General features: G+C 41.3%; 1 protein-coding gene across 8 annotated transcripts in view; it reads right to left on the reverse strand.

Annotated features, from left to right (window-relative positions):
• Positions 1 to 3692: 3692 nt before the first annotated feature.
• ATRX (ATRX chromatin remodeler) overlaps positions 3693 to 27265 on the reverse strand; it is a 207641-nt gene continuing 184068 nt past the window's right edge. For 6 of the 8 annotated variants that reach the window (XM_027840148.1, XM_027840178.1, XM_027840158.1 and 3 more), the window contains 6 exons: positions 11444 to 11593; positions 10078 to 10113; positions 9338 to 9463; positions 7448 to 7543; positions 6008 to 6136; positions 3693 to 5055 (listed from right to left, as the gene is read on the reverse strand). In XM_027840148.1, the coding sequence (XP_027695949.1) occupies positions 4774 to 5055; positions 6008 to 6136; positions 7448 to 7543; positions 9338 to 9463; positions 10078 to 10113; positions 11444 to 11593 (819 nt within the window). In that variant the 3' untranslated portion in view covers positions 3693 to 4773. The remainder of the gene's footprint in view (positions 5056 to 6007; positions 6137 to 7447; positions 7544 to 9337; positions 9464 to 10077; positions 10114 to 11443; positions 11594 to 27265) is intronic. The other 2 variants (XM_027840188.1, XM_027840166.1) reach the window with 1 other exon arrangement.

A 27265-nucleotide genomic window follows, 5' to 3' on the forward strand; every position in this document is an offset into this window, starting at 1 on the left:
TGTGTTCTTACTCTGCTTTGGCCACTTCCTACTTGTTTGAACATTGGCAAGCCATTTACTAACAGCAGCCAGCATATCCTATAGAGTGTTTTTAGGTTTGTCAAACATCATTGTTCATGCTATCTCATTTGTTCTTCGTAATGACTCTGGGAGGTAGGTGCTATATTATCCCCATTTCAGAGATGAGGAAACCGAACCTGAGAAAGGTTACATGGTTTGCTCAGGGTCACAAAGATGTCTGAAGCCAGCTGAACTCAATTCTTCCCAACTCTAAGCCCATACTCTCTACCTGAATGGGGCCTAGCTGTTCCTAACCTCCTTAACCTCTCAAAGTTCATTTGTAAATAAGGATCATAATGCCTGTACAGCCTGTGTACAGGGTTGTATGAGTTAAGTACTTTGCAAAACTTAAGCCTTGAATTCTATAGAAAAACTTCAACTCTATGGAAACGAGTCATTATTCGAACCACCAAGTGAAGTCGCGATTGCCTGATCTGGAGGTGTGGCCAAGCAGGACACTGGCTTCATTAGCCCAAAGCAGCTCTATCTATGCAGCCCACATTCTATTCAGGCCTCTTGGCATACATGGTTCTTTCTCATATTCTCCTTACTTTATACATGGGGCTGCAGTTCAAACAGGGCAAATGGCTTGATCATGGACACCTGGTTGAGTTGAAGTCATCGGACCTTCTGGCTTTCAATCTAGTGCCCTTTCCTCTATGCTATAGTGATGAGCCCAATTTTCTTTGGTGAGTCCCTAAGTGGAATAAGCATAGTTTCCCCAAGCTGACTCCTGAAGGGAACTTGGATCCTAGTTTTGGTGTGGTTAAAAAAAAATAAATCAGTGTCTTTGTATGAATAGGCACATGCACCTGCATACTAGGACAATCAACTGATTCTGTAATGATAGAAATAAGTGGCATGGGCAAGAACGGAGATTTTCCTTGGAGCCCTACTCATATGGGATGTGTCAAAGTGCTTTGCAAACCTTAAAGCAATATGTAAATTTTAGCTATCATTTTCTAAGACAGTAGGCATGGCTTTTGGTTGGTTAAACAATGTATAAACCCTCCAAAATCTAAGCATGGGGTATTTGGCTGTGACTCCAGTGTATGGTGCAGCTGCCAGGTAAGAGGTAGTGAACTAGTATTTAAGCACCTACTACGTGCCAGGCACTGTGCTGAGCCCTGGAGATATCAAAGGAGGCCAAAAAAAAAAAAAATCAAGTCCTTGCTCCCAAGAGACCACCATCTAATGGAGGGAAGGACACTGGAGATGCATGGGGCTAATTAGGTATACTGTACACAGAGATATGCATCTTCTAGAAAAAGCTGTAATTTTAGTGGCATGGAGACCTTCCAGTGTGGGAACTCTATCCACCAACACAGATTGTAACATCTAAGATTAGCAGGTAAATCTTAGGGAGGCATATATGAGTTAAACGGTTTGCTCAGGGCACAGCTAGTGTCAGACCTAGGATTTGAACTGTGTCAACGCACATGTGTGTGTATGTGTATGTGTATATGTCTGTGTATGTGTATGTGTATATATGTGTGTGTGTGTGTGTGTGTGTGTGTGAGCGAGCTTCCTTAGGCAAACTCTCCTTAAAATTAGAGATGTTTTAATATTGTCTCTATAACCCCTCCTCCCCAACAACGACAAACTGAGTGCTCCATGGGAACGTCAATGGCTGCCAATTTTCCATGGACCATGCTGTTCATGGGGCTTCAAAATAATGAAAATGAAGTCCAGGGAATGATGTATTTTGGTCACTTTATTAAATGATATTAAATAGTTTAAAGTCCAACTACTAAACAGCACTTTGAATGGTGAAAACACAAGATAGTCTATTGTCATACTTGAATGCTTTTCTTTAAAAACACAATTCCAGTCCTTATATATATATTACAAAACAGCCTTCGAGGAAGAGGGTGGATATCTTTTCTACAGTACTTAAGATATCGAATACAGAACTGAAAAGCCGGCTAACAGAAACAAAGGCAAGTCTTCACAGCTGTATGATTTCAGCAGCCAAAGCTGGTTGATGGGACTGAAACATTACTATACAACTGGGACAAAACATATACAATCTCACAATACTAAGCAAAAACGCTTTACATCCAAAGGAAGAAACAGGTTACAAAATGTGGAGAATTTCGCAGGCAAAACTGTATTACAAGCAACATTTTTAATTGTCATTTTTAAGCCATTGCAACTAGTTAAAACATCTAAAACAAATACAAAAATGAGTTTTATTATCTTAATGGTGTATTTGTCTTTAAATATTTGTTAAAGCTTGGTGTTATATTCAAAGCACATAGTATGCAGCTAAAAAGCCAAGTGAGAAGACTGCATGTAAAGTGGTCCAAGTTTTATTTCCAAATCCCTTCTCCTATCTGTTATTCTTCTTTTAATACCTAATTTCATCCATGGTGAAAAACATCTCTTTTAAATGTTGCCTAAAACTTCCACATCTAAGTCTCTGAGCCAAAAAATCAGACCTTGATGTAAATTCCCAGGTCTGGTAGATCTTATTTACAGTATTCAGAACACATCAATGGGACAGACTGTCTTCAAATATTTGTCTCACACACTTCAATTTGTCATTTCTTCCAAATCGAATGCATGTTGGGTTCTCCTTCCCCCAACATCCCAAATTCACTAAATCTGATGAACAACTGGCCAAAGCATCCCAATATATGAAAGTTTGTTCAGGGACATTTCACCACAGAAGAAATTTTATTTAAAAAAATCCGTTTTAGCTGCTTTTGCACCACCAGACCTCACAAATTTTATATCACAAACCAAAATTGAAAACTTCACAAAAATGAAGTCACTCACAATATTTTAGATGTTAAAATACTAGTTCTTTCCAAACATAAAACTTAAATCATTCAAGAATGATTAAAATAACTCAAACAGTTTTAGCTAATGTCGGCAACTCATGTGGAGTCCAATAACTTAGCGCCTATGCTGTCAAGCTTTTTTTCCCTCTGTAATTCTTTAGCAGTTTATTACCTGTTATGCCACCATCTCAAACATGTTGAGTTTACTTCTATATTCTAATAATTATTTTTTTTGTAGACACTCCATCAACAAAATTTTACACAAAAAAAAGATGGTTGGTTTACAATACTGATTAAAAGAACAGAATTAAAAGACTGGTTTCTCAGTAAAACCATATGATGGGGTATTAACCTAGTAAAAATCATAAAAGTGGGAACTCAAAGGTCTAAATTCACCTTTAAAAAAAAAAACAACTCGTTTTCCTAGGAAAACCTAAGTGGGGGTTAGTACGGTTGGGGGTGGCGTGGAGAGAAGAACACGGAAGCCAGAGATTCTTATCTTGAAGAGGAATGATTTCACAATACTGACAGCACTGGAAATTGTTTAAGCACATTCCTCCTATGAACTAAACATCAGCAGTAGTTCTGCCATTTTGATGTTGTTTATAAAACAGGGTGTGAACCTAACAACCACCATTACTGGGTTAACCCTTAAATGCTTGGAGCTGGATTTTCTTGGCCTGTACCCCGTTGCCAGCAACAGGATGAAGCACCAGCACCGGCACCAAGCATGATCATCGTGTGCTTTGTGTCAGTGCCAAAGGGGGGAGAGAGGGAGAGAGGGGGAGAGGGGGAGAGGGGGGGAGGGGGGGAGGAGGAAGGGAGGGAGAAAAGAAGAAAGAGAAGAGGGAGATGGATAAGTGAGGGAGAAAGAGTGGGAAGGAGAGAAAAGGGGAGGGAGAGAGGAAGAAAAATTATTAATATGTGGAAGATACATGATCTGCGTGTGCTTTGTGTCAGTGCCAAAGGGGAGAGAGAAAGAGAAAAGAAATAGAGAAGGGAGGGAGGAGAGGGGGAGTGAGGGATGGACAGAGACAGACGGACCCACAGATAAAGGAAGAGGAGACACATAAATTGGGAAGGGGAAGAAGTGGGGGGAGGGAAAGGGGAAAGGGGAAAGAGGAAGAGAGAAAATATTAATATATGGAAGATAACCCATAACCCTGAAGTTTATCAAGAATTCCAGCACATATAAGTGCAAATTTTAAATGGCAGAAAGACTAGAGAAGAATAGCAAATTCTTCGGAAGCTGTACTTAAGGCTGTTGGAACAATTGGAAGTGCAGGACTCGAAAGGGTCAGAGCAGTGGGATTTAAGATATTGCACTCAATCCTGTGTGTTGTAAGAGAACCCTCAGCTTCTAAATTGTTGAATCAATACAGGCTTTAGCACAAGCCCAGTTTCAGACTTCAGTCAAAAGGACTCTAAAACCATTTCTGTCACTTTAATCAAGAAATCGATCAGGTACAAAAAGCAATCCCTAATTTGAGGAATCAACTCTAATTAAGAACTCAGCTGTGTGTATATGTATGTATGTATATGTGTGTGTATACACTTGGAAATTTGTATTCTTTCCTAAGCTGCTTAAGCTGACAATGATGGCAAGATCGCCAAAAGCAGGCAGAGGAGTTTAGAGAGGAAACCTGGGGAGCTGCTACTGTCATGGAAGGGCTTGTTTTCACTGAAAACAATTTGAAATCTCTCCTGTACTCAACACATGTAAGAAGATTCTAGGCAACATTACTGACCAATGTCAGGGAGAATGGTCCATCCTATTTAAAGAAAATCGAAAAGCTAATATGGAACATGTAATTTAAGGGGACCAAACTATTTATACAGTTGAGTTCTGTTAAGCCATTGATTCCTAAAAAAATAAAAGATCTTTCTTTCTTTGATTTGAACAATCCTTTTAGCTCTTCGTGCAAAATCACATTGATTTCCCTTGGGAAGGTCCAGGATTTTTGCTTCTCATCGGAGGCGGCGCGCGCTGCAGTGGCGGAGGCTGAAGGCCGCCAGCCACTGACTGATACATTCCTCTCATATCAATCTGCTGGTAGTTGGAAGGATTCATGATTAAATTCGGAGGCTTTGGCATCATGAGGTGGTGACTCAGGGCTGCTTGTTGATAAGACATCTGTTGCTGCTGTTGCTGATTGTACTGCTGCTGGAGCCTCCGGTTCATCAGGATCCGCTGAACGCAGCTGATTAACTGCGGACACAAATTGGAGCTGTAACCATCTCAGACCCAGAGTCCGGCTGGAAGCCATGGGCCATGGGCCATGGGCCATGGGGGAGAGGGGGAGGGGCAGAAGCAGGGGCAGGGGGGCCCAAGGACCAGCCCAAAAGGAAAAACCACCTCAGAAACACCATTTAGGACTAAGTTCTCTTAATGACTCAACCATTGTATTGCAAAGCAGCATTTAGTTTAGTTGCTATAGTGACCAGCTCGACAGCGGGGGAAATTACTCCCAAGTATTAGTTACAGCGGGTCTTCTTTATTTGAGCAGGTCTCCTTTGTCATCTCTTTGAAAATCTCATATATTGATGAACAAATAAGTATTTCTAGAGAAAAACACCAACAGAGAAAAAGCACTTCCAGTTGGGATAATTAGCACCCCAAAGACTCCAATTCCCCAAGAGAACTTAAAAGCACACAGCAACCCAGGGCTTTCCAAGTGACGCCCAGGGCTACCCAAGTTAAATTCCCTGGAGCCAAGAATCAAAACTGGTTTAGGAGAGGCCAACGGCTGGCAAAGGGATGCCCTGGTAAGGACCGACCAGCAAGAAAGGATTCCCCTAGACTATACTGGCATAAAAAATGATTCTAAGGTAGTTTTAAAAGTTGGACTGGTAGGATAAGATATCTTAAGACAGCGGTCCCACCTCCTAGTCTTTGGAACTGAATGTATAGACAAGGATGCATGTTTGGGGGGGGGGGGGGTAACGTGGTGTAAGTCAGAAAAACCAAAGGAAAATTGTGGCCTAGACAATTTCATAAATGAAGTATTATCAAGGAGAACCAACCTGGTTTTCAACTTGTGGCTGGGCTCTTTCCCAGGAAGACCCAATGACAGACAATCTTCACAGCATATACTTTTTCACATCCATCAGTTTCAATTCAATAGAATAAAGTACAATTTAAAGACTCAGGGAACTCTTACCATCTGTTGTTTTGTCAATACATCATTGTAGATTGCTTCTCTCCTTTTCACATCAAGCTCCTGGCTGGCTTGTCTATTTAATGCCAAAGCTTGCACTTGGGCTTCTGTCAGATTCATGTTTTCCTTCCACTAAATGGAAAAGATTGGATTTAGTCCTAGACAACAGCAATTCACTCTGCAGAACTTCTAACACTGCAAAGACTGCAAACAAGAGACTTAAAAAGCTATTCCTTTGGAGCACTGACCCAGGGTCCACAACTGTTCAAAAATGGAGTGCCCCAGACCTGCGCACTGATTCACTTAAATAGTGACTTTCAATTAGGCTGATCACCCCAGATGTATCAAAAGCACCAGTGAGAGAAAATAAGGCATACATTTCTCTGGCTGGTTAATGTCGTGGTTCAAATCCCAGTTCAGACATTAGCTGTGTGGCTCTGGGCAAGTCCCTTCATCTCTCTGAGTCTCAGTTTCTCCATCTGTAATACTATTTTACAGGGCTATGGAGTTAAAGAACTTTGTAAAGAACAAAACAAAAAAACAACACCAACAACAAAAACAAAAACTACAACACCCTTAAGTGCTATACAAATGTTAATTATAACAGTAACAGTTTTCATAGACCCAGAGCCATTCATTTCCTTTTTTGACACCAAAGTTTTTTTCTTTAACTACCAAGAAATCTTCGGTGCACCAGTACTGTTCTTGTTACTAATATGGAACAGTAAGAATAATATCTGACAGAAAAGGTAAAGAAACAAAGAACTGAATTAGGAGATGTTTCAAACTTTGTTTGTAGGTTACATTTTGGGTAAAACTAGTCAAACAACAATCCAAAAAACCCTTTAGTGGAGCTTCTCCCCCTCCCCAGCTGGACCAGATTAAGGTCATTCTAGGCAGGTGGGCCCTTCAGCAGGTGTCTTTGATAAGTTAATGGACTTCAATCAATAGAAAGAAGATCAAAATGACCGCCTCTCCGTGAAGGTAGAGCCAGGCCAGTCCCAGATGTAACAATGGCTGATATTTACCTAGTCCTTTCGGTTTTGGAAACTGCTTCTATTTATTATCTCGTTTGACTCTCAAAACAACCTTGAAAAGGAGGTGCTGCAGGCACTGTTAAGTCTCATTTTACAAATAAGAAAACCAACGGTCACTAAAGATGAAATCATTTGCCCAGGGTCCCACAGCTAGTGAGTGAGCATCTGGGGTGGAATTGGAACTCAGGTCTTTCTGGCTCCAAGATTCAAGTGTCTTGTTACTATATAGAATATGTGTGTGTGCACCAGAGGAGGTCTTTATCATAGTTTTTGTTATACAAACTTTTAAAAGGGGAGCAAAATGATTTTTCAGAGGCTCTAGGTGAACTGCCTACTTTGCCCTCAAGCAAACAAATCTATTCAAGGTGGGGAGGAAAGAATAAGAGACAATGTCTATGTAACTCACTACAGCTGAAATGATGTCTTCTAGAGGCTGAATCCTCACTGCTGTCACACTGTTTGTCGCTTCTACAACTTTTTCTCTGCCTTGATTAATGAGGTCCTAGAAGAATTCAGTTACGTTAAATCCAACCGATATGTATGCAGTAGCTAACAGTATGTTAGTTATTAAAACAAAAAAATGAGTGAGCAAAGCACCAGAGTACGTTGTCAAAAACACTAGGGATGCTTCCACTACCCAATTTGCCAGGCTTATTTTGTAAAGTTGTTTTACAACTGAATGTCCTAGCCAAATTCATGGCTGATAATATGTAAGAAAAGGTCCAACCTAAAGGAGTGGATTTGGTAGAAAGATAATAAATTCCATGGGAATCTTAGGTTTCAAACAAATCCCCTCTCCCCACTACCAAAAACAGGATGCCTTCCTTGAAAGTAAAGCTATTACATTACTGACAAATTCAGGATTCAATTCTAGCACCATTACTTCACAATCTATCCCAGAGCTTTAAAACACTTCAGGGTCCATAACATCACAGCCCTATTACATATTTGCAGCAGCCCTATATCAGTACATAAACTCATTCATAAATTCCAACCCATATGCAATGAAAAACTCAAATCGATATTGGTTTACAAAATAATAATAAATAGCACAGTTTGAAGTGTTATTTCCCCAGCCAATAAGTTGCCCTACTGGGCTATAATGAAATTACTGGCTAATACAAATCTAGCTACTGTCAGGTTACTCCTGTTTCATAAACAGGTTTTAACATATTAGGTTGGTTCATTCATTCATTTGTTCATTCAATAAACATTTATTAAGCGCCTACTATGTCAGCTACTGTACTAAGCATTGGGGATACACAAAAGAGACAAAGGACAGTCTCTGCCCTCAAGGACCTTATAAATCTAATGGGGGAGACAACATACAAATATATACAAAGCAAACTATATACAGGATAAATAGCAAATAATTAACAGAGGGAAGACACTGGAATTAAGAGGGCTTGGGGAAGGCTTCCTGTAGGAGGTGGGATTTTATCTGGGAAGCCAGGAAGGTCAGTAGTCAGAGTGGAGGAGAGAGAGAGAGCATTCCAGGCATGGGGGACAGCCAGGAGACCAGTGTCAGCTGATTCAAGAGAACATGTTGGGGAGTAAGGTGTAAGAAGACTGGAAGGGTAGGAAGGGGCTGGGTTAGGAAGGGATTTGAATGCCAAGCAGGAGAATTTTGTATTTTCTCCTGGAGGTGACAGGGAGTCACTGGAGTTTATTGAGAAAGGGAGTGACATGGTCAGACCCGAACTTTAGGAAGGTAACTTTGGTGGCTGCATGGGGGATGAACTAGAGTGGGGAGGGACTTGAGGCAGGCAGAGCCACCAGTAGCTATTGCAATAATCAAGGCACGAGGTGATGAGGAATTGCACCAGAGCAGGGGCAGTGTCAGAGGGGAGAGGGGGCCTCATTTGAGAGATGTTGCAAAGGTGAAATCAAAAGGCCTTGGCAACCGCTTGGCTATGGGGGAGGAGGGTAAGAGACACTGAGAAATCCAGGATGACTCCTTGGTCTCGAGCCTGAGGGACTGGGAGGATGGTATTGCCCTTCACGGTAATAGTGAAGGTAGGAGGTGGTAGGGCTTTGAGGGAAAGATAATGAGTTCTGTTTTGGGCATGTTGAGTTTAAAATGCCTGCTGGACATCCAGTTTGAGGTGTCTGAAAGACAGTTGGAAATGTAAGACTGCAGCTCAGCAGAGAGATTTGGAATGGTCTAAGAACAGAAGAAAACTTTTTTGCGTTATAATCTATGATTCTATTCATAGGAAACATTTTGAGAAGCACTCAACTCTAGGACATTTAAAAGATGCCTTTACATATCCATATTTCTTACTCCACAACTTACCTCAAGCTGTTGATTACTCATTGCTGACAGGGCTCCCAAATTGAAAGGAATATATGGGGTTTGAGAGTTGAAATTGACAGGAGGTAAACTGGTCCCAGTTGGCACGTTGAAGCGCATGGTGAGTCCCTAAAAAAAACCCAAAAATCATTTTTCACATACTTAAAACCTTTAAATTCTGCATCACCATTGTGTTTGAAAAAGAATCTACTTGTCTCAGATCTAGCAAATTATTAACACTCTTCCACACACAAACAAAAGTCCTTTTTCAGCCGAAACCAAGATCTTATTACATAGAAAGCTTTAACCTGCAAACTTGCCCCTCTTTTTTTTTTTTTTTTTTTTTTTTGAGATTCCCACAGAACTGGGTTTTTCAGAGAATTCTGATGACAACTATAGCATCACATGAAGGTCACAGAGGTTTTGGCACAACAAATTTTGGAGAGTTTAAAAAGGATGCAGTATTAAGGCAACTTTTCCCATGACTGGACAAACACATTTTTATTAAAATTCATCTTTAAATGGATTTTTAAAAATTTAACTTTTTAAATTTTTTTTGTTTAAAAAAAAGTTACTGTTGTAGACTGAGTAGTAGCCAATAATAGAATCTGCACCCATATCCTGATATACTTTCTGTAATAACTTAGTTTTCATAATAAATAGGCTAACAGAACATCGACCAAGACCTGAATAATTAGACTTACTGTAACTAGAGTTGGGGTATTAGTAAATATAGCTGGTACCTGTTCATCCATGCCCCTCAATGCAGTAATCTTCTCCTGTTAGCAAGCAATGGGAAACCATGGATTGAATGGAGAATAACCAGGTTTTTACCCTATACAGTCTCCTCATCTGTGAGGTGAGGGGGGGTTGGATTTGATGATCTCTAAAGTCCTTCTAAGTTCTAACAGTCTTTAAGTCTATGAACTGGGAACACATAAACTTGAGAGGATTCAATGCTGATCAGTTGTCCCCAACCCCCACCCACCCCTCCCCCACCTGCCCACCCACCCCTCCCCTTCATGGATTCCTTTGGGCCCTGCTTAATTTCTATTAGGCCCCCATGAGACCCTGATACTTTTCCATGGCATTTGGGAAAGGCAGGATAGTGGAAAGCGGAAAGAGGCAGGTAGTGGAAAGAGCATAAGATTTGGAATTCAAAATGGAGCATCATAGATTGAGAGCCAGAAGGCACCTTAGAGTAACTGAGTCCAACTCCCTTATTTTACAGATAAGGAAACAGGCACACAGAGGTGAAGTGACTTGTCCAAGGCCACACAAATTGTACGTGACCAGCAAGATTGGAACCCAGCTCCTGACTCCAGAACCAGTGCTCTTTCCACTGCACCACGGTGCTTCTCAACTCTGTTATTAACTTGGTTGACTTTGGCTAAGTAATTTCACCTCTATGGGCCTCAGTTTATAGGATCATAGATTTACAGCTGTAAGGGGTTGAAGAGGTTCAATCCCCATAATTCTAAAGAGAGGAATTGAGGAGGGGGAGGCAATTAGTGACTTGTCCAATAGCATACTTAATACTTACTTGCTTAGTTATTACTTGCTTAGTTCTTAATTATATTATAATTTATTATATTATAATTACTTAGTATCTACTTAATACTTAGTAAGTAAAAGAGTTGGGATTCAAACCCAGGTGTCCTGTTTCCCAATCTAGCAGGAACTCCCCACTATGCCACATAGCCTGGAAGATCCTTTCCAATTTTAGATACTGTGGTTCAATCGTTTCAGTTGTGTCTGACTTTCTGTGACTCCGTTTGGGGTTTTCTTGGCAGAGGTACTGGAGTGGCTTGCCATTTCCTGCTCCAGCTCATTTGACAGATGAGGAAACTGAGGCAAACAGGGTGAAGTGACTCGCCCAGGGTCACACAGCTAGGAAGTGTCTGAGGCCCGACTTGAACTCACAAAGATGAGTCTTCCTGACTCCAGGCCTGGAACTCTATCCACTGCAGCGCCACCTAGCTGCCCTAATTGTAGATCCTATCAACTTCTATTTCTTCTCCAAGGAATACCCCTCACTGGGCCCTTGCTCCAAATGGTCAGATTCTAAATGAGGACCCCATTTGCTACTGGGAAAGGGGGCAGCCTTACCTTCTTTTCAGCTTCATATTCGGCCCAAGCCGCTTTCCTTTCCTCCTCAGTCAACTCTTCTTCCTCTTTATGGTCCAAAAGAGAATCATGTTCATGATATCCTACAATATGTTCTTTATGTATCTGAAGCAATTCTGCAAGGATTGTGTCCTGTTCAGATGTAAAGAAGTGATAGAGCATGAAGTTCTTGCAATAAAATGCATGCCACAACACTAAGAACTTGGGCGCTAACTGTCGTCACACGACACTTATCCTGGTAGTACTATTAAAAAAAAAAAAAAAAAGAATGGCAATAACAAATCTAGAAAGTACCCAACAATACAGAGGACCCAGGCACTTCAAGGGCTTGGGCACTCCTCTCATGGCTACAGATTGTGACATGCCCGTATCACATGAGGATCTGTTGAATGGACTGGGTGTGTTAAGCCTATAGAAGGCACAGAGCTACCACGTAGAGAGGGGATTGGTTAGTTTTGTTCTGTCACTGCCCTTGGCTCTATCCTTTGGGGACAAACAGAAATCCTGCAAATACTTGAAGACAACAAACATGGTTCCCCCAAATCTCTTTTGTAAAGTTTGCGATGCTTACAGAAGACCAAACTGGAACTCCACTATGTAATTGATAAGATGAGACTGGATCTCAGCAGAGAGATTAGGGATAGATATATAGATCTGAGAGTCATCTGCAAAGAAATGGCAATTAGATTTGTAGGAGCTAATAAGATCTTGATCAAGTGAGAATACAGAGAGAAAAGAAGAGGAATCAGGACAGAGTCTTAGGGGATACTCACAGCTAGGGGATGTGATATTAAGAATGATCCAGCAGAGAAGGCCAAGAAGGAGCAGTCAGACAGGTAAGAGGAAAAACAAGGGAACAGCATCACAAAAGTCCAGAGGAGTGCTAGTATCCGGGAAAGGGTGTTCGACGTTGCCAAATGCTATGTAGATGTCAGGTAGGATGAAGACTGGGAAAAGGCCACTGAATTTCACACTTAAAACAGTTTCAACTGAGTGGTAGAATTAGAAGCCAAAGATCAAGGGTCGGAGAAAAGGGGGGGAAGTGAGAGAGCACGGAGGTTTTCTCTGGAGGTTGGCAGTGAAAAAGAGAAGTGTAGAACGACAACAGGAGCAACTATGGGCTTTTCTTTAAAGGAAGAGGTCCATCTGAGCATATTCATGGGCAGCAGAGAAATAGCCAACAGACAGATTGGGGAGATTAACAGAGCAAGCTCCTGGAGAGGATGGATTGAAGGACCAGCTAAAGAAGAAGGGTTGGGTAAGGAAATATGAATGAGGGGAGAGTGGGTGAAGATTTCGAGTGGCTTTACGACATGGGGTGGGGGACGGAGGTAAGGGAGAGAGAACAGGGGACAGTTTCCTATTGGAAGAGAGGAATGGACATCTGCTGAGAGGGAACAGAAGGGGCCAGAGGGTCTTTAAATGGAGGGGAAGGTCTGCAACAGCACTGAGGGGAATGGGGGGGAAGGGGAGGGGGAGGGGGAGAGGGAGAGAGAGAGAGAGACAGAGACAGAGACAGACAGACAGACAGACAATCCAGGGTGAATAAAAGCTTTGCCGTACAGCAAAAATTAAGGGTCAAAATGAAAGCAGAATAAAAAAATTTACTTCAATATCCCTGGCAACTCAGGAGTACGGGCAGAGAAGAGGGGGAAGGGGTGGCATAATTGAGGGTTGGTGACTGGCAAAGCATGAAGGAGAGTACAACAAGGGGACAAGGAAGGGAAAGGTAGGACAGTGCACAGTTGAACTGATCAATTATAGGTTCAATAATGCGAAGAGAGAAAAGGCAGAACCAAAGCAGGGGTGATAAGAGAAACCAGAGATTGTGGTGAGGATGTAGAGTTGGGTCAGAAGGAAAAGAAGACATGGAAGGAGAGAATACTGATCAGAAAGGGGACTTTCAGAGTTCCAGATCAAGGGGAGGGCAGCTAGGTGCCATGCTGGAATCAGGAAGACTCCTCTTCCTGAGTTCAAATCTAGCTTCAGACATTTACTAGCTGTGTGACCCTGGGCAAGTCATTTGCCTCAATTTCCTCATCTGTCAAATTAACAGGAGAAGGAAATGGCAAATCACTCCTGTATTTCTGCCAAGGAAACCCCAAATGGGGTCACAAAGAGTCAGACATGACTGAAATGACAACAACAAGATCAAGAGGTGGCAATTACAGGCAGCGATGAGAAGGAGGGTATGACAATCTCTGGGGGGACAGCTGAGAAGAGGAGGACATGGAAATCGAGATTGATGAACTGGGAGGCCATTAACATGTATACTGAAGTTCCCACATACGTAGGAAGGGATAGTTATAAGGAAAGATTGAGAGTCAGTCAGTAAACTAATTGAGAAAGGAGAAAGAGATAACAACAAAGGAGAATCTGAAAGGGGTGACAGAGATGAACGGAATGAACCTGAAAGAGGCTGCTAAATGATGGTGGAAGGGAGGTCTGAATGGGACAGTAGGGAGCAGCAACTTCTTGTGAGCCATTCACACATGACAGGAGCAACCAGCACTGGAGAGACAGCCTTGTGGGGATTGCCGAGTTCCCTTGAGTGCAAGAAGATGAAAGGAATGTGAAAAGGAGAGATCCAAAAGGGAATGAAATTTAATGATTAAACAGAAGTTCTAGAAGGAAGCACAGAAAGGGAAGACAGAGAATGAAAGGGAGTGATAAGATTCAGCTGGATAGGGATGAGAGTAGGGGAGAGGTAGCTGAGGAAGGTTCCCATTTCATCACTGGGATTAAGGGAGCAGGTGATACAAATTCCTACCCACAGACACCAAATGTGTGGAGCCTCTACCTTTTAGTGTCTGATGATGGAGGGCAGTTTGGGATCAATGTCTCCAAACACCAGGGAGCTGTACGTGAGGGAATTCAGGGCAGCAGTCTGGGTACCCAAGACTGAATTTACATATGGCACCAGCTCGGTAGTTACATCTAAGATGGCGGGAGACAAGGCATACGCAGAAGGTATTCTACATGTGGAACATTCATTTTGGCTCTGTGCCAGGCCTAGTGTCACCCTGTGGTTAACCTGCTGAAGGATCTGAGCTTAGTTAGCACAATCCCCAGATGACAGATGCACTGTCCATCACTGGGACTAATCCGCAAAGCCTTTCCAGACTGACAGGACATGCCAGCACTTACAGAGAACTCAGGTTCTCATCCATACCACAAGGAAGGCAGAGGTGATAACACTGTTCTTCCTATGTCATGTGAGAATTTCATCATGAAATATCTTGAGTTTGTTTTCAATTAGATGAAAAAAAAATTTCCCCCTGCAACTATCAGATACATTTTTCTCCATGTCCTTCTTTCGGACTGTTGCTTCTATGCATTTCTAGAGGGACAGGCCCAATCCAGTGTTCATGCAGTATACCCTAACCCTATTTTCCATAATTCTACACCGAAATATTGGTATACCAGGAGCGTGCTCCAAAGACTCATGTTTACATACATGCAACAACTACTACTTTATCGACTATTAACCAGGGGTCCAATTTGCCCACTTTTTCAAGCAATGGTTTGACAAATTCCAGAAATCAGAGCTGTAAATTATTCTAAATGGAACGGAGAAACATTATGCTCTTACACACAGTCCTCACATTTCAGTTACTTTCAATCAGCTAGCCCATCAACCACAAATCAGGTTGTAAAGACTCAGATTAATTTAAGCACTGGGATCTAGTTTGCCTGTCATTCATCTACAGTGTCAAGCATCATGCATAAATTCTTTGTAAGCCTTCTTCCAATTCCTGTTCCACGCTGGAATAGATCATGCTCCAGGCTAGAATCCCACCTTGCCATTAGGTTATTAAGAATGCTTCCACTTTGGGAAACTTTATAGAGCTAGAAGAAACAACAGAATTCATTTGGAGGAATAAAGAGTCTAGAATCTCAAAGAAAAAAAGTTAAGAATGAAGGGAGAATAGCACCTTTAGATCTCAGATTTTACTTAAGCTATATGATTCCAATTATTTGGAACAAGTAAAGAAATGGAAAAGAAGATCCATGGAACAATGCTGAAAGATTGCTCCCAAGCACTAATATTCGGTGTGAATTCATTCTATCTCGCTTGACCCAGAATCAGGAAACTTATTTTTCTCTGGTCATCTTCATGCCATACTGCCTTTCCTGTACAACCTCCACTCCCTCTCTCTTTCCACCACCACTACTGAAAAGGACACATTAATGAACTGCCTATACTAATTATTCCCTGTGATTTCCCTGAACAAGAAATATACTCTTCCCTAACCACTATTCCCTTATATAGATGTTATCTTCCAATACTAGAAATATAAGCCTCTTAAGGGCAGGGATTGGTCTTGCTTTTACTATTTGTATCCCTAGCACTTAATGCAGTGCTTGTCATACAGTAAGTAAAAGATTAGTAAAGACTTTTGCATTTAATAAGAGAGATGCAAATCAAAGTAACTCTGAGATTTCATTTCATACCCTGAGAATTGGCAAAAGTGACAGAAGACAGGAATGTTGTTCAGTTGTGTCCAACCCTTCATGACCCCATTCTGAGGTTTTCTTGGCAAAGATACTGGAGTGGTTTGCCATTTCCTTCTCCAGCTCATTTGACAGATGAGGAAACTGAGGCAAACACGGTAAAGTGACTTGCCCAGGGTCACCCAGCTAGTGTCAAAGGCCAGATTTGAACCAGGCCTGGCACTCTATCCACTGCAGAGCCACCTAAGTGCCCTTAAAGATAGGGGTAGTCAATGTTGAAAGGTGACCAACACATTAACATACTGTTTGTGGAACTGGACTGGTACAACCACTCATTTGAAATACACTTCAAGAGAGCTAAAAGAGAAACTAAGATGCTCATACCTTTTGAACTAAGAAGATCAAAGACAGGAGAAAGAAAAGGTGCTATCTACACAACAATATTCATAGCAGCATTTTTTGTGACAGAAAAGAATTGGACAGAAAAGTAGATGCCCATTGATTGAGATATGACTAAAGAAAATTGTGGTAGATGACTATAACGGAACATTACGACTCCTTTTAAAAAGGACTATGTAGAACACATAAGAAGCATAAGAAGACTCAAATGGAAGTTGGAGTATGAAGGGAGCAGAACCAGGAGGACAATCTATACAAATCCTTTTACTTTTTGGACTTAGCTTGTGCTGTCATTTTCTCAGGGAGTTCCTGGCTGCCAAGGGACTCCTATTACCAGGGCAGAAATACACCTGCTCTGAGGCTAAAGAGTCCTAGAGAGCTGCCCTCAGGTATGTGTCACAGGCAAGCCTTGAACCCAGGTTGTCTGGACTTAAAGGCTAGCTTTCTTTCTACTAAGCCATGCTGCCTCTTACACAATGTCAACAAAGTAAAAGGCAAAAGAAAAAAAAGCCCTGAATGCTATGTAACTACAATGACCAAGCTTGGCTGCAGAGAAGAGATTAGAAAACACATCTCCCTTCATTCTTTGCAGAAGTTGGGGATTATAGGTGTGAGGCACTGTAAATACTGTCAGGCCTGATGGCGATTTGCTGAAAAGTTTTTCCCCTCTTACATTTTTATTCTTTGTTATAAGGGGACAGCTCACTGAGGGCAGAGGAAGGAGTATGTTCAGAAATGAAGGTGATGTAAAAACAAAACTTGTATCAATACAAATTGAAAAAAAATTTTTCTTAAAAGGTCTTTGTAAGCAATTTGTGAAAATACAGATTTGCATAAGAGGTTACATTAAGTCGGCATACATTAACAATGAAAGCAAAATATGGGTGAAGTTGGCCTGGTGTCTAACAACGCAGAAAGATCCAGATAATCAGTGAGAGCAGGCAAAAGTCTCCATGTTGTTTTTTGTTTGTTTTTCCCCCTCTTAATGCTTCTCTGGAATATCTGTAGTGTCCACAGCCATTTGTCCTTCCTATCTGGGTCTATGGAGATGCAGCTTGTGGAGCCTTTAAAATATTATCTAACTTCAGAAACTACTTATTTTTTCTCAATAAACATTCAGGAACACATCCATCAGATAATTCCTGCCTTAACAAAGTAATGAACTCTCTCATTAACAGGAAAGGGTAATTCATTTATTTACTCTGACAGCCATTTGTATACCCATAACTATGTCAAATAACATAATTAACCCCCACAATAATCAAGCACATCAGGGGGCACAAGGAAAAATATTTCTGGGATAGGCCCAGGTAAAAAATGGTTTAGAACTCTTAAAACGCTAATAACACTCTCTCACCCACTGGCCTGGTACAATGTTGAGTGGAAGGATACTCAATAAAGTAACAAAGCCCAGACAATGTTATTGGCACAGGCACTTTATTCAGCACATTTAACTGATCATTCCATAGGTTATAGTCTGTTCAAGAGCTATACAGCTCCCCACAAACAGGATTCAAGGGAAGGAACAACAAAATCAGCTAACTTCTGGCCAAATCCTTACAATAACTGTTAAAAAAAAAAAAAGAAAGAAAGAAAGACACAGACAAAAGCTTATTGCAGGGGTCAAAGTCCTCTCTACAACTCACCTAATGCGAATAGTGTTTTGTTGTTCTCTAACTTTATTGCTGTCTGGCAATAAGTAAAGTTCTTAATCCACTTCTCAGTTCTTAGTTCTTATGCTCTCACACTTGATTTCACAACAAAGAAGATAAATCTTTCAAATTACTAAAGGAAGCAATGTCTACTGAAATAATGAGTTACTTTGAACCAGAATTTGAGTTCATTGTCAGTTAGGAGGCAGTGAGGTAGCACCAGAGCTAGGAAGATCTGAGTTCAAAACCTGCTTCAACACGTACTAGCTGTGTGACACTGGGCAAATCATAGAACCTGTTTGCCTCAGTTTCCTCATCTGTAAAACAGGGATAATAATAGCACCTACCTCCCAGAGTTGTTGTGAGGATCAAATGAGATAATATTTGTAAAAGGCTTAGCACAATGATTGAAATACGTGTTAGGTATTTTTCAGTAGTTTCCAACTCTTTGTGACCCCATTTGGAGTTTTCTTGGCAAAGATATTGGAGTGGTTTGCCATTTCCTTCTCCAGCTCATTTTATGTATGTGGAAACTGAGGAAAACAAGGTAAAATGGTTTGCCCAGGGTCATACAACTAGTATGTGTCTGAGGCCAGATTTGAACTGAGTCTTCCTGACTCCAGGCCCCACACTCTATCCACTGCATCACCTAGCCACCCATGCCTGATATACAGTAGGTGCTTAATAAATGCTTCTTTCCTTCCTTTCTTATGCTATTCCACTGAACCTTTGTGACTTAGTCTATTTGTATCCATAAGGTAAACATGAATAACTGTAATTTCTTTTATAAAACGTTTAAGAACATAGGGAGTAGAGAAAAAAGGTGAAAAAAATCAGCATGTAACAAACGCAATGGAATTATACTAACATTTGTATCTGTGTGTATGCATGTGCGAGCGCATATGTGTGTGCGTGCGTGCGTGTGTGTGTAATGACTGATGTAAAGGCAAAAGGCATCAATAAAAATGTTTTTCCAAATAAAATATTAACTAGTATATTAAACATTGAATATTTTATTTTATTTTTTTTAAATGAACATAAATATTCAAGGTGCTATTAATTTCTTAACCATCACAGGATTACAGACTTGGAGTTAGAAGGAAGCTAAGAGGTTATTTAGTCTAATTCCCTTAATTTACAGATAAGGAAACTAAGGCTTGCCAGAGATACTGACAAGGTCACACCTTAGAAAGGGGCAAGGTGAAGACGTGAGCCCAGATCCTTTGACTCCAAAGTGTACAGATCCTTTTCCCACTATTACTCTCAGGTTTCATTTGGGGAGCAGGGGGAAGATGGGGACAGATTTGGTCAAAGTAAAGTTTCGACCAATCAGACAGCTATAGTGAACTCTTTGTGATAAGATGAAGATTTTCCTTTGACAGAGGCACAGAACTTAAAGGACAAAGAATCACAGAATGTTAGAACTGGAAGGAAATTCAGAAATCACCGAGCCCAAACTCTCAATTTTACAGAAATACCAATGCATTTTTATAAATGCTCCTAGGATGATAAAAGGGCCTTCTGGTTCATCCAGTCCAGGTCAGGGAATTTATGTGACTTATTGGTGGCAGAGTCAGTTTTAGAATCCAGGAGGACCCCCGAGTCCAGTACTTCTATCAATCACAGTCAGCTGAATACCTGCTTGCTAGCCCCTTGATTTTGCAATGGGGAAGCAGAGGCCTACCAGCTAAGTGACTTGTCCGTAGTTACACAGAATGGTGGAGAAGGGACTCCAACTCAGTCTTTTGATTTGAAATCCAGTGATCTCTCTACCAGATTATGATACCCTGAAACATTTGCTCAGCTCCTTTTTCTTCCAAAAATCTTCATCCAGTGAAAGCTTCTTCCCAATCTCCAAAGTGGGATTTTCCCCACATCCAAGGATGAGAAGTCTTTTAACAGGTCAACCACGATCACTGGGGAGTGGCTGATAGCAGAGTCCATGTTCTTCCCCAAGCAGGCATTTAAAATATCTTCAGATTAGAGGGAAAGAATGTGGCAGTTGCCAACATATCCTCTCTCTGTTTGTAGAAGGGAAGATTGCAAAGCTTGAAATGCCACATGTCCCTGTAGTCAAGCAGTTTGTTGGCAGGATTTCCCTGGCGATACCCCCCCAGGCTCTTCATTGACGGCAAGGCACATTATACGTCCCACAAGAATTCTTCTCTTGCATACCCTTCTCTTGTTGGATTGAATTTTAGCGGGTTTCAACTAGATATTCATATGTCTATCCTTTTTGTGCTTTTGGACTTTCGTCAAACGTACAAACCACTACTGAATAAGCATTTATTTCTTTTATTCACTAAAAAAATTACTAACATCTGTTAATTTATTTTATTAAGAATTTATTGGGCAGCTAGGTGGCACAGTGGATAGAGCACCGGCCCTGAAGTCAGGAGGACCTGAGTTCAAATCCGGCCCCAGACCAAACACTTGACACCTACTAGCTGTGTGACCCTGGGCAAGTCACTTAGCCCCAATTGCCTTAAAAAAAAAAATTTATTAAGAGCTGTGTGCCAGGCACTGTGTTAACGGGGGGGGGGGGGGGGGGGCAGCGGCAGGGAGGGAGGGGGTTGGCCTCCCCGAAGGGCAGTGCCATGCAAAACCAGTCCCTGCTCTCAGACAGCTTCCATTCTAATTTCACAAACATTTGCAATGTGCCTACTATATACAAAGCATGGTACTAAGTGCTGGGGTTACAAAGACCAAAACAAAAGGCAAGGAAGGATACTGGGAGACCCCAAATCTAAACAGATCTTATAAGATAATTTCAAGAGAGAGAAAATGCTAAATAGCAGGGGGATGAGGAAAGACTGTGAAAGAGGTGGTGCTTCAGTTGAGAAATTTAAGAGCCAGAGGTAAGGAGGGAATCTGTCTAAAGACTATCTGGGCAAAGCCATAGGAGAGTTGGGAATGGCAAGTAAGCCAGTTTGACTGGAATGCTGAGTGTCTGAGTAAGGCTGGAGCCAGACTCTGAAGAGTTTTGTATTTTTTCCTAAAGGCAATAGTGAGCCATGGAAAATTCTCTTTTTGCCAATGGAGGTAGGGCAGATTGGAAGACAGAGAGACTAGAAGCAAGACCTATTGAGAAGCCACTGCAATGGCTCCAGCAAGAAGTGCAAGGGTGTGAAGCAGTGTGGTGGCCAAATGAGTAGAGACAAGGGGATGTACAACTGATGAGATTCTACAACTAAATGGATGTGGGGGAACGGAGGGAAAGGGAAGAGGAAAGGATGATTCAAGTTGTGAAAATAGGTGACTAGAAGGATCGTGAAACCCTTAAGAAAAATAGGGAAGTCTGAAGGCAGAATAGGTTTAGGGGGAAGGATAATAACTTCTGTTTTAGACACTCTGAGCCTGAGATACCTAGAGCACATCCAGGTATTCAGTAGGCAGCTAGTAATCTAGAACCACAGCTGGCCTGGAGCCATGAATCAAATCTGGCCTCAGACACATACTAGCTGTGTGACTTTGGGCAAGTCACTTCACCCTGTTTGCCTCACTTTTCTCATCTGTAAAATGGAGATCATAAGAACACCTACCTCCCTGGGTTGTTGTGAAGATTGAATGAGAGACTATTTATAAAAGTGCCTGGCACATAGTAGGTGCTATGTAAATGTTAGTTATTATCATTATGATGATTATACTATATTGTGGCTAGGCTTGCAGCATACAGAAAGTTAGCAGCACAGAATCAGAAAAGGATCACATGTGGTTCCAGAATTAAGTTTAACCACTGCTGAATATTATGTCCCTAAGACTATTTTTGGTTTTTGTCGCTGTTCAGTTGTTTCAGTTGTGTCTGACTCTCGGTGACCCCATTTCGGGGTTTGCTTGGTAAAGATAGTGGAGTGGTTTGCCATTCCTTCTCCAGCTCATTTTACAGACGAGGAAACTGAGGCAAATAGGGAGAAGTGACCTGCCTAGGGTCACACAGCTAGGAAGTGTATGGAGCTGAATTTGAACTCAGGTCTTCCTGACTCCAGACCCAGCGCTCTATCCACTGAACCTCCAACTGTTCTCCCCCCACCCCTAAAGACCATGACTTTTGCATTCAAATCAGAATTCTTTTCTCCCAGAGTATGGCACACATACACAGAAAACTTAAAAAAGAGAAGAAAAAGTTGTTATAGGATTTCTAACATAAAAATCAAAATTCACATTTGTCTCTTCTTTTTAGCATACAACCTCTATGATGACTCTACATAATCTTAGGATACAACAAGTACATAATGGAATTAAAAGAGGAAAGGTATGGGTAACAGGATACAAAGAAAAAGTTTTGTGGAAATTAATAAATCTAGAAAAAACTATAAAAAGAAAGTTCATACAATGCAAACTCTTAGTCCAATATACAATACTTACAATATGTGAAGAGTTTCTTTAAAACCTGCATATGTAACAGTTGCTATAGTAACAATATTATTGAAAACAAAACGGAATATAATCCACACTCACTTGGCCAACAAAGTCATCAAAATGTGGTTTATATTACATCCAAATATGTATGTTTGCTTTTCTTGTTTAAACTTTATTTGGCATTAAATAAGTGACAAAATTTGAAAGCTGAGGAAAGCAGATTTATAATTAATATTCTTTAAAGGTGACCAATTAATCAAACAGAACTAATGATAAATTCAAATGGGGATGAATGTAATTAATATTTTAAAGCATTTGGCATACTCACAGCATTTTCTTATCAAGTATTTAAAATTCAATTCTGCAAGGCAGGGGGCAAAGAGAGGACAACTTAGGGGAAAAACATATTTGCCACACGAACAAATGGTTAAACTTGACTTCATGTTGAACCTCAAGATTTTAATACTCAGAACATGTCATGTGAGTATGTACATACCATATCATTTGTTTGATAAATACCTTTATTCATTTATTCAACAAACATTTCTTAAGCTCTTATTATTCCCAGAAAACTCTGTGCTAAAGTTTAAATGAGAAACTGACTCTGCCCCCACGGGCCACCTGTCTACCAAGGAGATGAGGCACATACTCTGATAATGACAAAACAAAAATATTACATGACCCTCACTCTAAAGATTCTAGATTCCAACAAAGTTCAAGATTCTTGCTTTTAAAACTCACTGGGAGCTGACCTGGGAAAATGAAATCCATGTCCCAAGGAGCTAAAGAGTTTGTATATTAAGGAGCTAAGCACATGTGGAGAAGCAGCATGGCATTGTGGACAGAGCTGGCCTCAGAGATACAAAGACTTGCCTCCAATGAATGCTGGCTATATGACCCTGGCTAAGTCCCTTGACCAGTCAGTGCCCCAGGAACCCACAGGTCTGGTGAGGAAATCTGGGGTAGGAAGCATTGTGGGGTGGCCTTGGGTGAAAGAAATGTAATGGGCAAAAGCAATACTGATAGAAAAATATAGTCTAGACTACCTGGAAAGAATTAGATTCAGGAAACATAAATGGGGCAAAAGTGACAAGCTATATAGCTGGAGAGAGCCATTTTTGTGGTGTCAAAGAACTGGAAACAAGTGTGTCCATCAGCTGAGGAAGGGCTATCTAAATTATAGTAGATGAATGTAACGGAATACTCTTGTGCCACTAGAAATGATAAAAGGGATGGATTCAGAAAAAACCTGGGAAACTTGCATGCAAAGTGAAGTGAGCAGAACCAGAAGAACAACTTAAACATGAACAACTCCGAAAGATTTAACAGTGGGCAATGCAATGATCAACTGTGATTCCAGAGGACTGATGATGACACGTTACCTACTTCCTGACAGAGGTGACAGCTTTAGGGTTCAGATTTAGGTAGATGTATTTTTTGGACATGGCCACTGGAAGAATTAGTTTTGCTTGACTGTGCATACATGTTACAAGTTTTTTTCTTTTTTCCAATGGGGGATGGTGGTGGGAGAAAATGAATACCTGATAACTAAACAAAGTTCCACTCAAAAAACATATAGCTTTAGAACAGAGACTATAAGAAAAGAGACTGATTATCCAGATAAGTGTTAGAGCTCTCTCTCTCTCTGCCAAATGCAGAACAGCTAATAAGTTCTTGATTTCCCTTAGTTAAAATTTTATCCATCTAAAGGTAGAGGATCAAGGCAGCTAGGTGGTGCAGTGAATTGAGGGCCAGGCCTGGAGTCAGGAAGACTTGTCTTCCTGAGTTCAAATCAGGCCTCAGACACTTACTAGCTGGGTGACCTTGGGCAAATCACTTTACCCTGTTTGCCTCAGTTTCCTCATCTCTCAAATGAGCTAGAGAAGAAAATGGCAAACCACTCCAGGATCTTTGCCAAGAAAACCCCAAATGGGGTCATGAACAGTTGGACATAACTGAAAAACAACTAAGCAACAACAACAAAGGTAGACGACCATCAAAAAGAATGGTTATTTTGGATTTATTTCTCACCAATAAGAAGGAACTGGTTGTTGGAATGTAAATGATGGGAAACTTTTGGAGGGAAGCAGAGATTTTTGCAACTTAAAATTTGTGAGAGGGAAGGACAGCAAAGTCAGACACAATTTGACGTGCACCATGGACACTGGGACAGACTGCCATGGGCTTAAAGAAAGCACAAATAGGAAGTAATAAACAAAAATTCTACTGGTAAGTCAGCCCAGGAGGGAGGGGAAATGCTTCAGAATGAAATTCTGAAGATACAAAGAAAAATAATTCTCATAAGAAAGGGAAAGGAAGAATAACCCGAGGATAGTGGTGTGGACACAAAAGGAACTCATCCACCAATTTATATTTTTAAGATATGTATTTTAAAAAGGAAGCAAGGGCAGGTAATAGAAGATATATGCAAAAGCACAGCATATCATGAGTACTAAAACTTGGAATGATCTGAGCCTGGCTAGGAATGCTATGGACAACAAAAAGCCACCATCCCAAACAAAACAAAAACAACTACATGGGAAAAAGAAAGGGATCAAAGAAGAGAAAGGTAGATGCTCTGGGTAGATGGAACAATGCTAAGGCATGCCAGAATGAAGGCTGAACTACTCAATCTTTCTGTAGCTTCTTTTTTCTTTGATAAGGAGAATCATCTTTGGACTGGAAAGTACTAAATTAAATTCTCTAAGAGGGAACTGAAATCTCAAGTAGGTAGGGAAGATAAGTAAAAGAGAACCCAGCTGCCCTTGATCTGTTCAAGTCACCAGGCCCAGAAGAACTACTGTTGAAAACTGGTGAATCTGACTGTGGACTCATGGTCAGCAACTTTAGAAAGACAGTATGGAACGAGAGAGGTGCCACAGGCCTGAAGAAGGGCAAACATCCCATCTCAGGAAAAGGGAAGGGTGGCATTTTCATACTTAGGCCATTGACCTTGAGCAAATGATGAAAGAGATGGTTGGTGAACATCTAGAAAAGAAAAGAGAGGTTACAAAAAGCCAGAACATCTTCACCAAGTACAGGTTACACCTTCAGAGTTTAGATCATCTTGGTTCCACAGATGTAATAATGAAACACAATACAGAGGGTGCAAACTATGGATGCAAACTGTTAAATATCCACTGCTGGAATTGCCTCCATTTTTATTTTGTTTTCTTTTTGTTTTTGTTTGCTAGTTTATAAGAGGAAATTCTGTGAGTGGATAGCTAATATGCTGGATGACAGGATCCCAAAAGATATCAACAAAGTAGAAGGCCAAGTCTAGTAAGATATAAATTAGCCCCATAAATACAAGATGAAAGAGGCATGATCGAATAGTATTTTGAGAGTACTGCAAGCTAGCTCAGTATGAATTACCAATTGGATATAGCAGCTAAAAAAATCAGTGTGATCTTGATCTGCATAGTGGCATACAACACTGAGGACTACTAACTGCTTGCTGAACATCTGAACCTAAATGTCCTGAAGGTATCTCAAACTCATTATGTCTAAAGAAAAACTTTCAAAGTCATTAGCCTAAGGTCTGCAGATACCAATCTTCCTGTTTTCTGAAATGAGGCTGTTTGCCCTTCTCTGGGCACCTCTTAGTGTATGTTGTCTTTGGAAGATCACTGATGATGGGTCAGCAGTCACGGCCACCAGTTCTTGCGGTAGTACTTCTAGGCCCTGTGACTCAAAGTCCTTAAAGGCAGCTAGGTGCTCTTTTACTATTTATTCCTACTTATTTGGAATTTCAATCCCCTCTTAGAAAATATAAATGTATATAAAGTACAATGAAAATTGCTGATGAACTACCAGCAACATGCAAATAGGCACAGAAGCCCTGGAGGAGTGGCAGCATTTCCCTAGACCACCTGTCCTATTTTTAGGCTGGCCCTCATAGCCATCATCTGGGGAAGTATATGGATCCTGTGGAGAAGGGGCCAGCCATTCCCACAAACTGTCAACCAATTGCCACATGCAGAACATGCAAGCCAGCTTAGCTGAAGAAGCAAAGCACCCTGAAGCAAAGACAGGAGGCATCATGTGCCCCCGCGGCGACTGCCACTGCAACCGCCACTGCCACTATTCTGACAATCATTTCCCTTCAGACCATGGTGGGGACAGCCTAGGACCCTGATCACAAAAGTAATGTGGTACATATGAGAAAATCTATGGACACTGCTGGAGAGGATGGCTGGGATGCAGGGTTGTCAGAGGGGAGAAACGTCTTAGTGAGAGCAAATAGATGGAAGGAATATGAGAGGAAGGAGTCTGGGATGAAAGGGAGCTTGTTCAGTATGGAATGGGAATTCCAGGAGGAACAGTAGAAGGGGTGGGAAGGGTTAGATTGGGACATGGGATAGCTGAGTTGAGGGACACAGGTTCTCATTTGCCCATTCTACCAGGGAAAGTCTTCACATGGTTGGGGTAGACAACCCCCTAACTCACCAACAGGTTTGAGGTCTGTCAGTTGCCTTCAACTTGGTTTAGCCCATCAGCTAAGACAGTTTTACGGGGGTGTAGCCACTGCACATGCTACAGCTTCTTGGAGCCACAGTGAGAGTTGGGGGACAGGTGGACACCAAAGGCAGATGAGCAGCTCTGACAAGGGCTTGGCAAGCCCTCCCACCAGAGGTGCTAGTCCTCCCCCAATACCTCATAGACACATCATTGTGTCCCTGGGTTCTCAAAGGTGGAACTAGAAAAAGTTAAGCTAGAAAGGTTTCTTTTAATAGGGAGTTGGTGACTGCCTATGTCTGCTACCTGGAGGCCAGAGAGCTAAGCCTAACACAGCTCATCACTATGGCTGCAAGGTGGGTGATGACCTTTTTAGGCACTGCAACTCACAAAACCCATCTACTGAGACACAGAGAGGAGCCACCTGTGTCAGTGGAGGGACTACTCACACTAATGAAATAATAAATGTCTGAAGTACTTA

Source organism: Vombatus ursinus, unplaced genomic scaffold, assembly GCF_900497805.2.
Source record: "Vombatus ursinus unplaced genomic scaffold, bare-nosed wombat genome assembly UNPS02004691.1, whole genome shotgun sequence".
In the NCBI taxonomy this organism is placed as follows: domain Eukaryota; kingdom Metazoa; phylum Chordata; class Mammalia; order Diprotodontia; family Vombatidae; genus Vombatus; species Vombatus ursinus.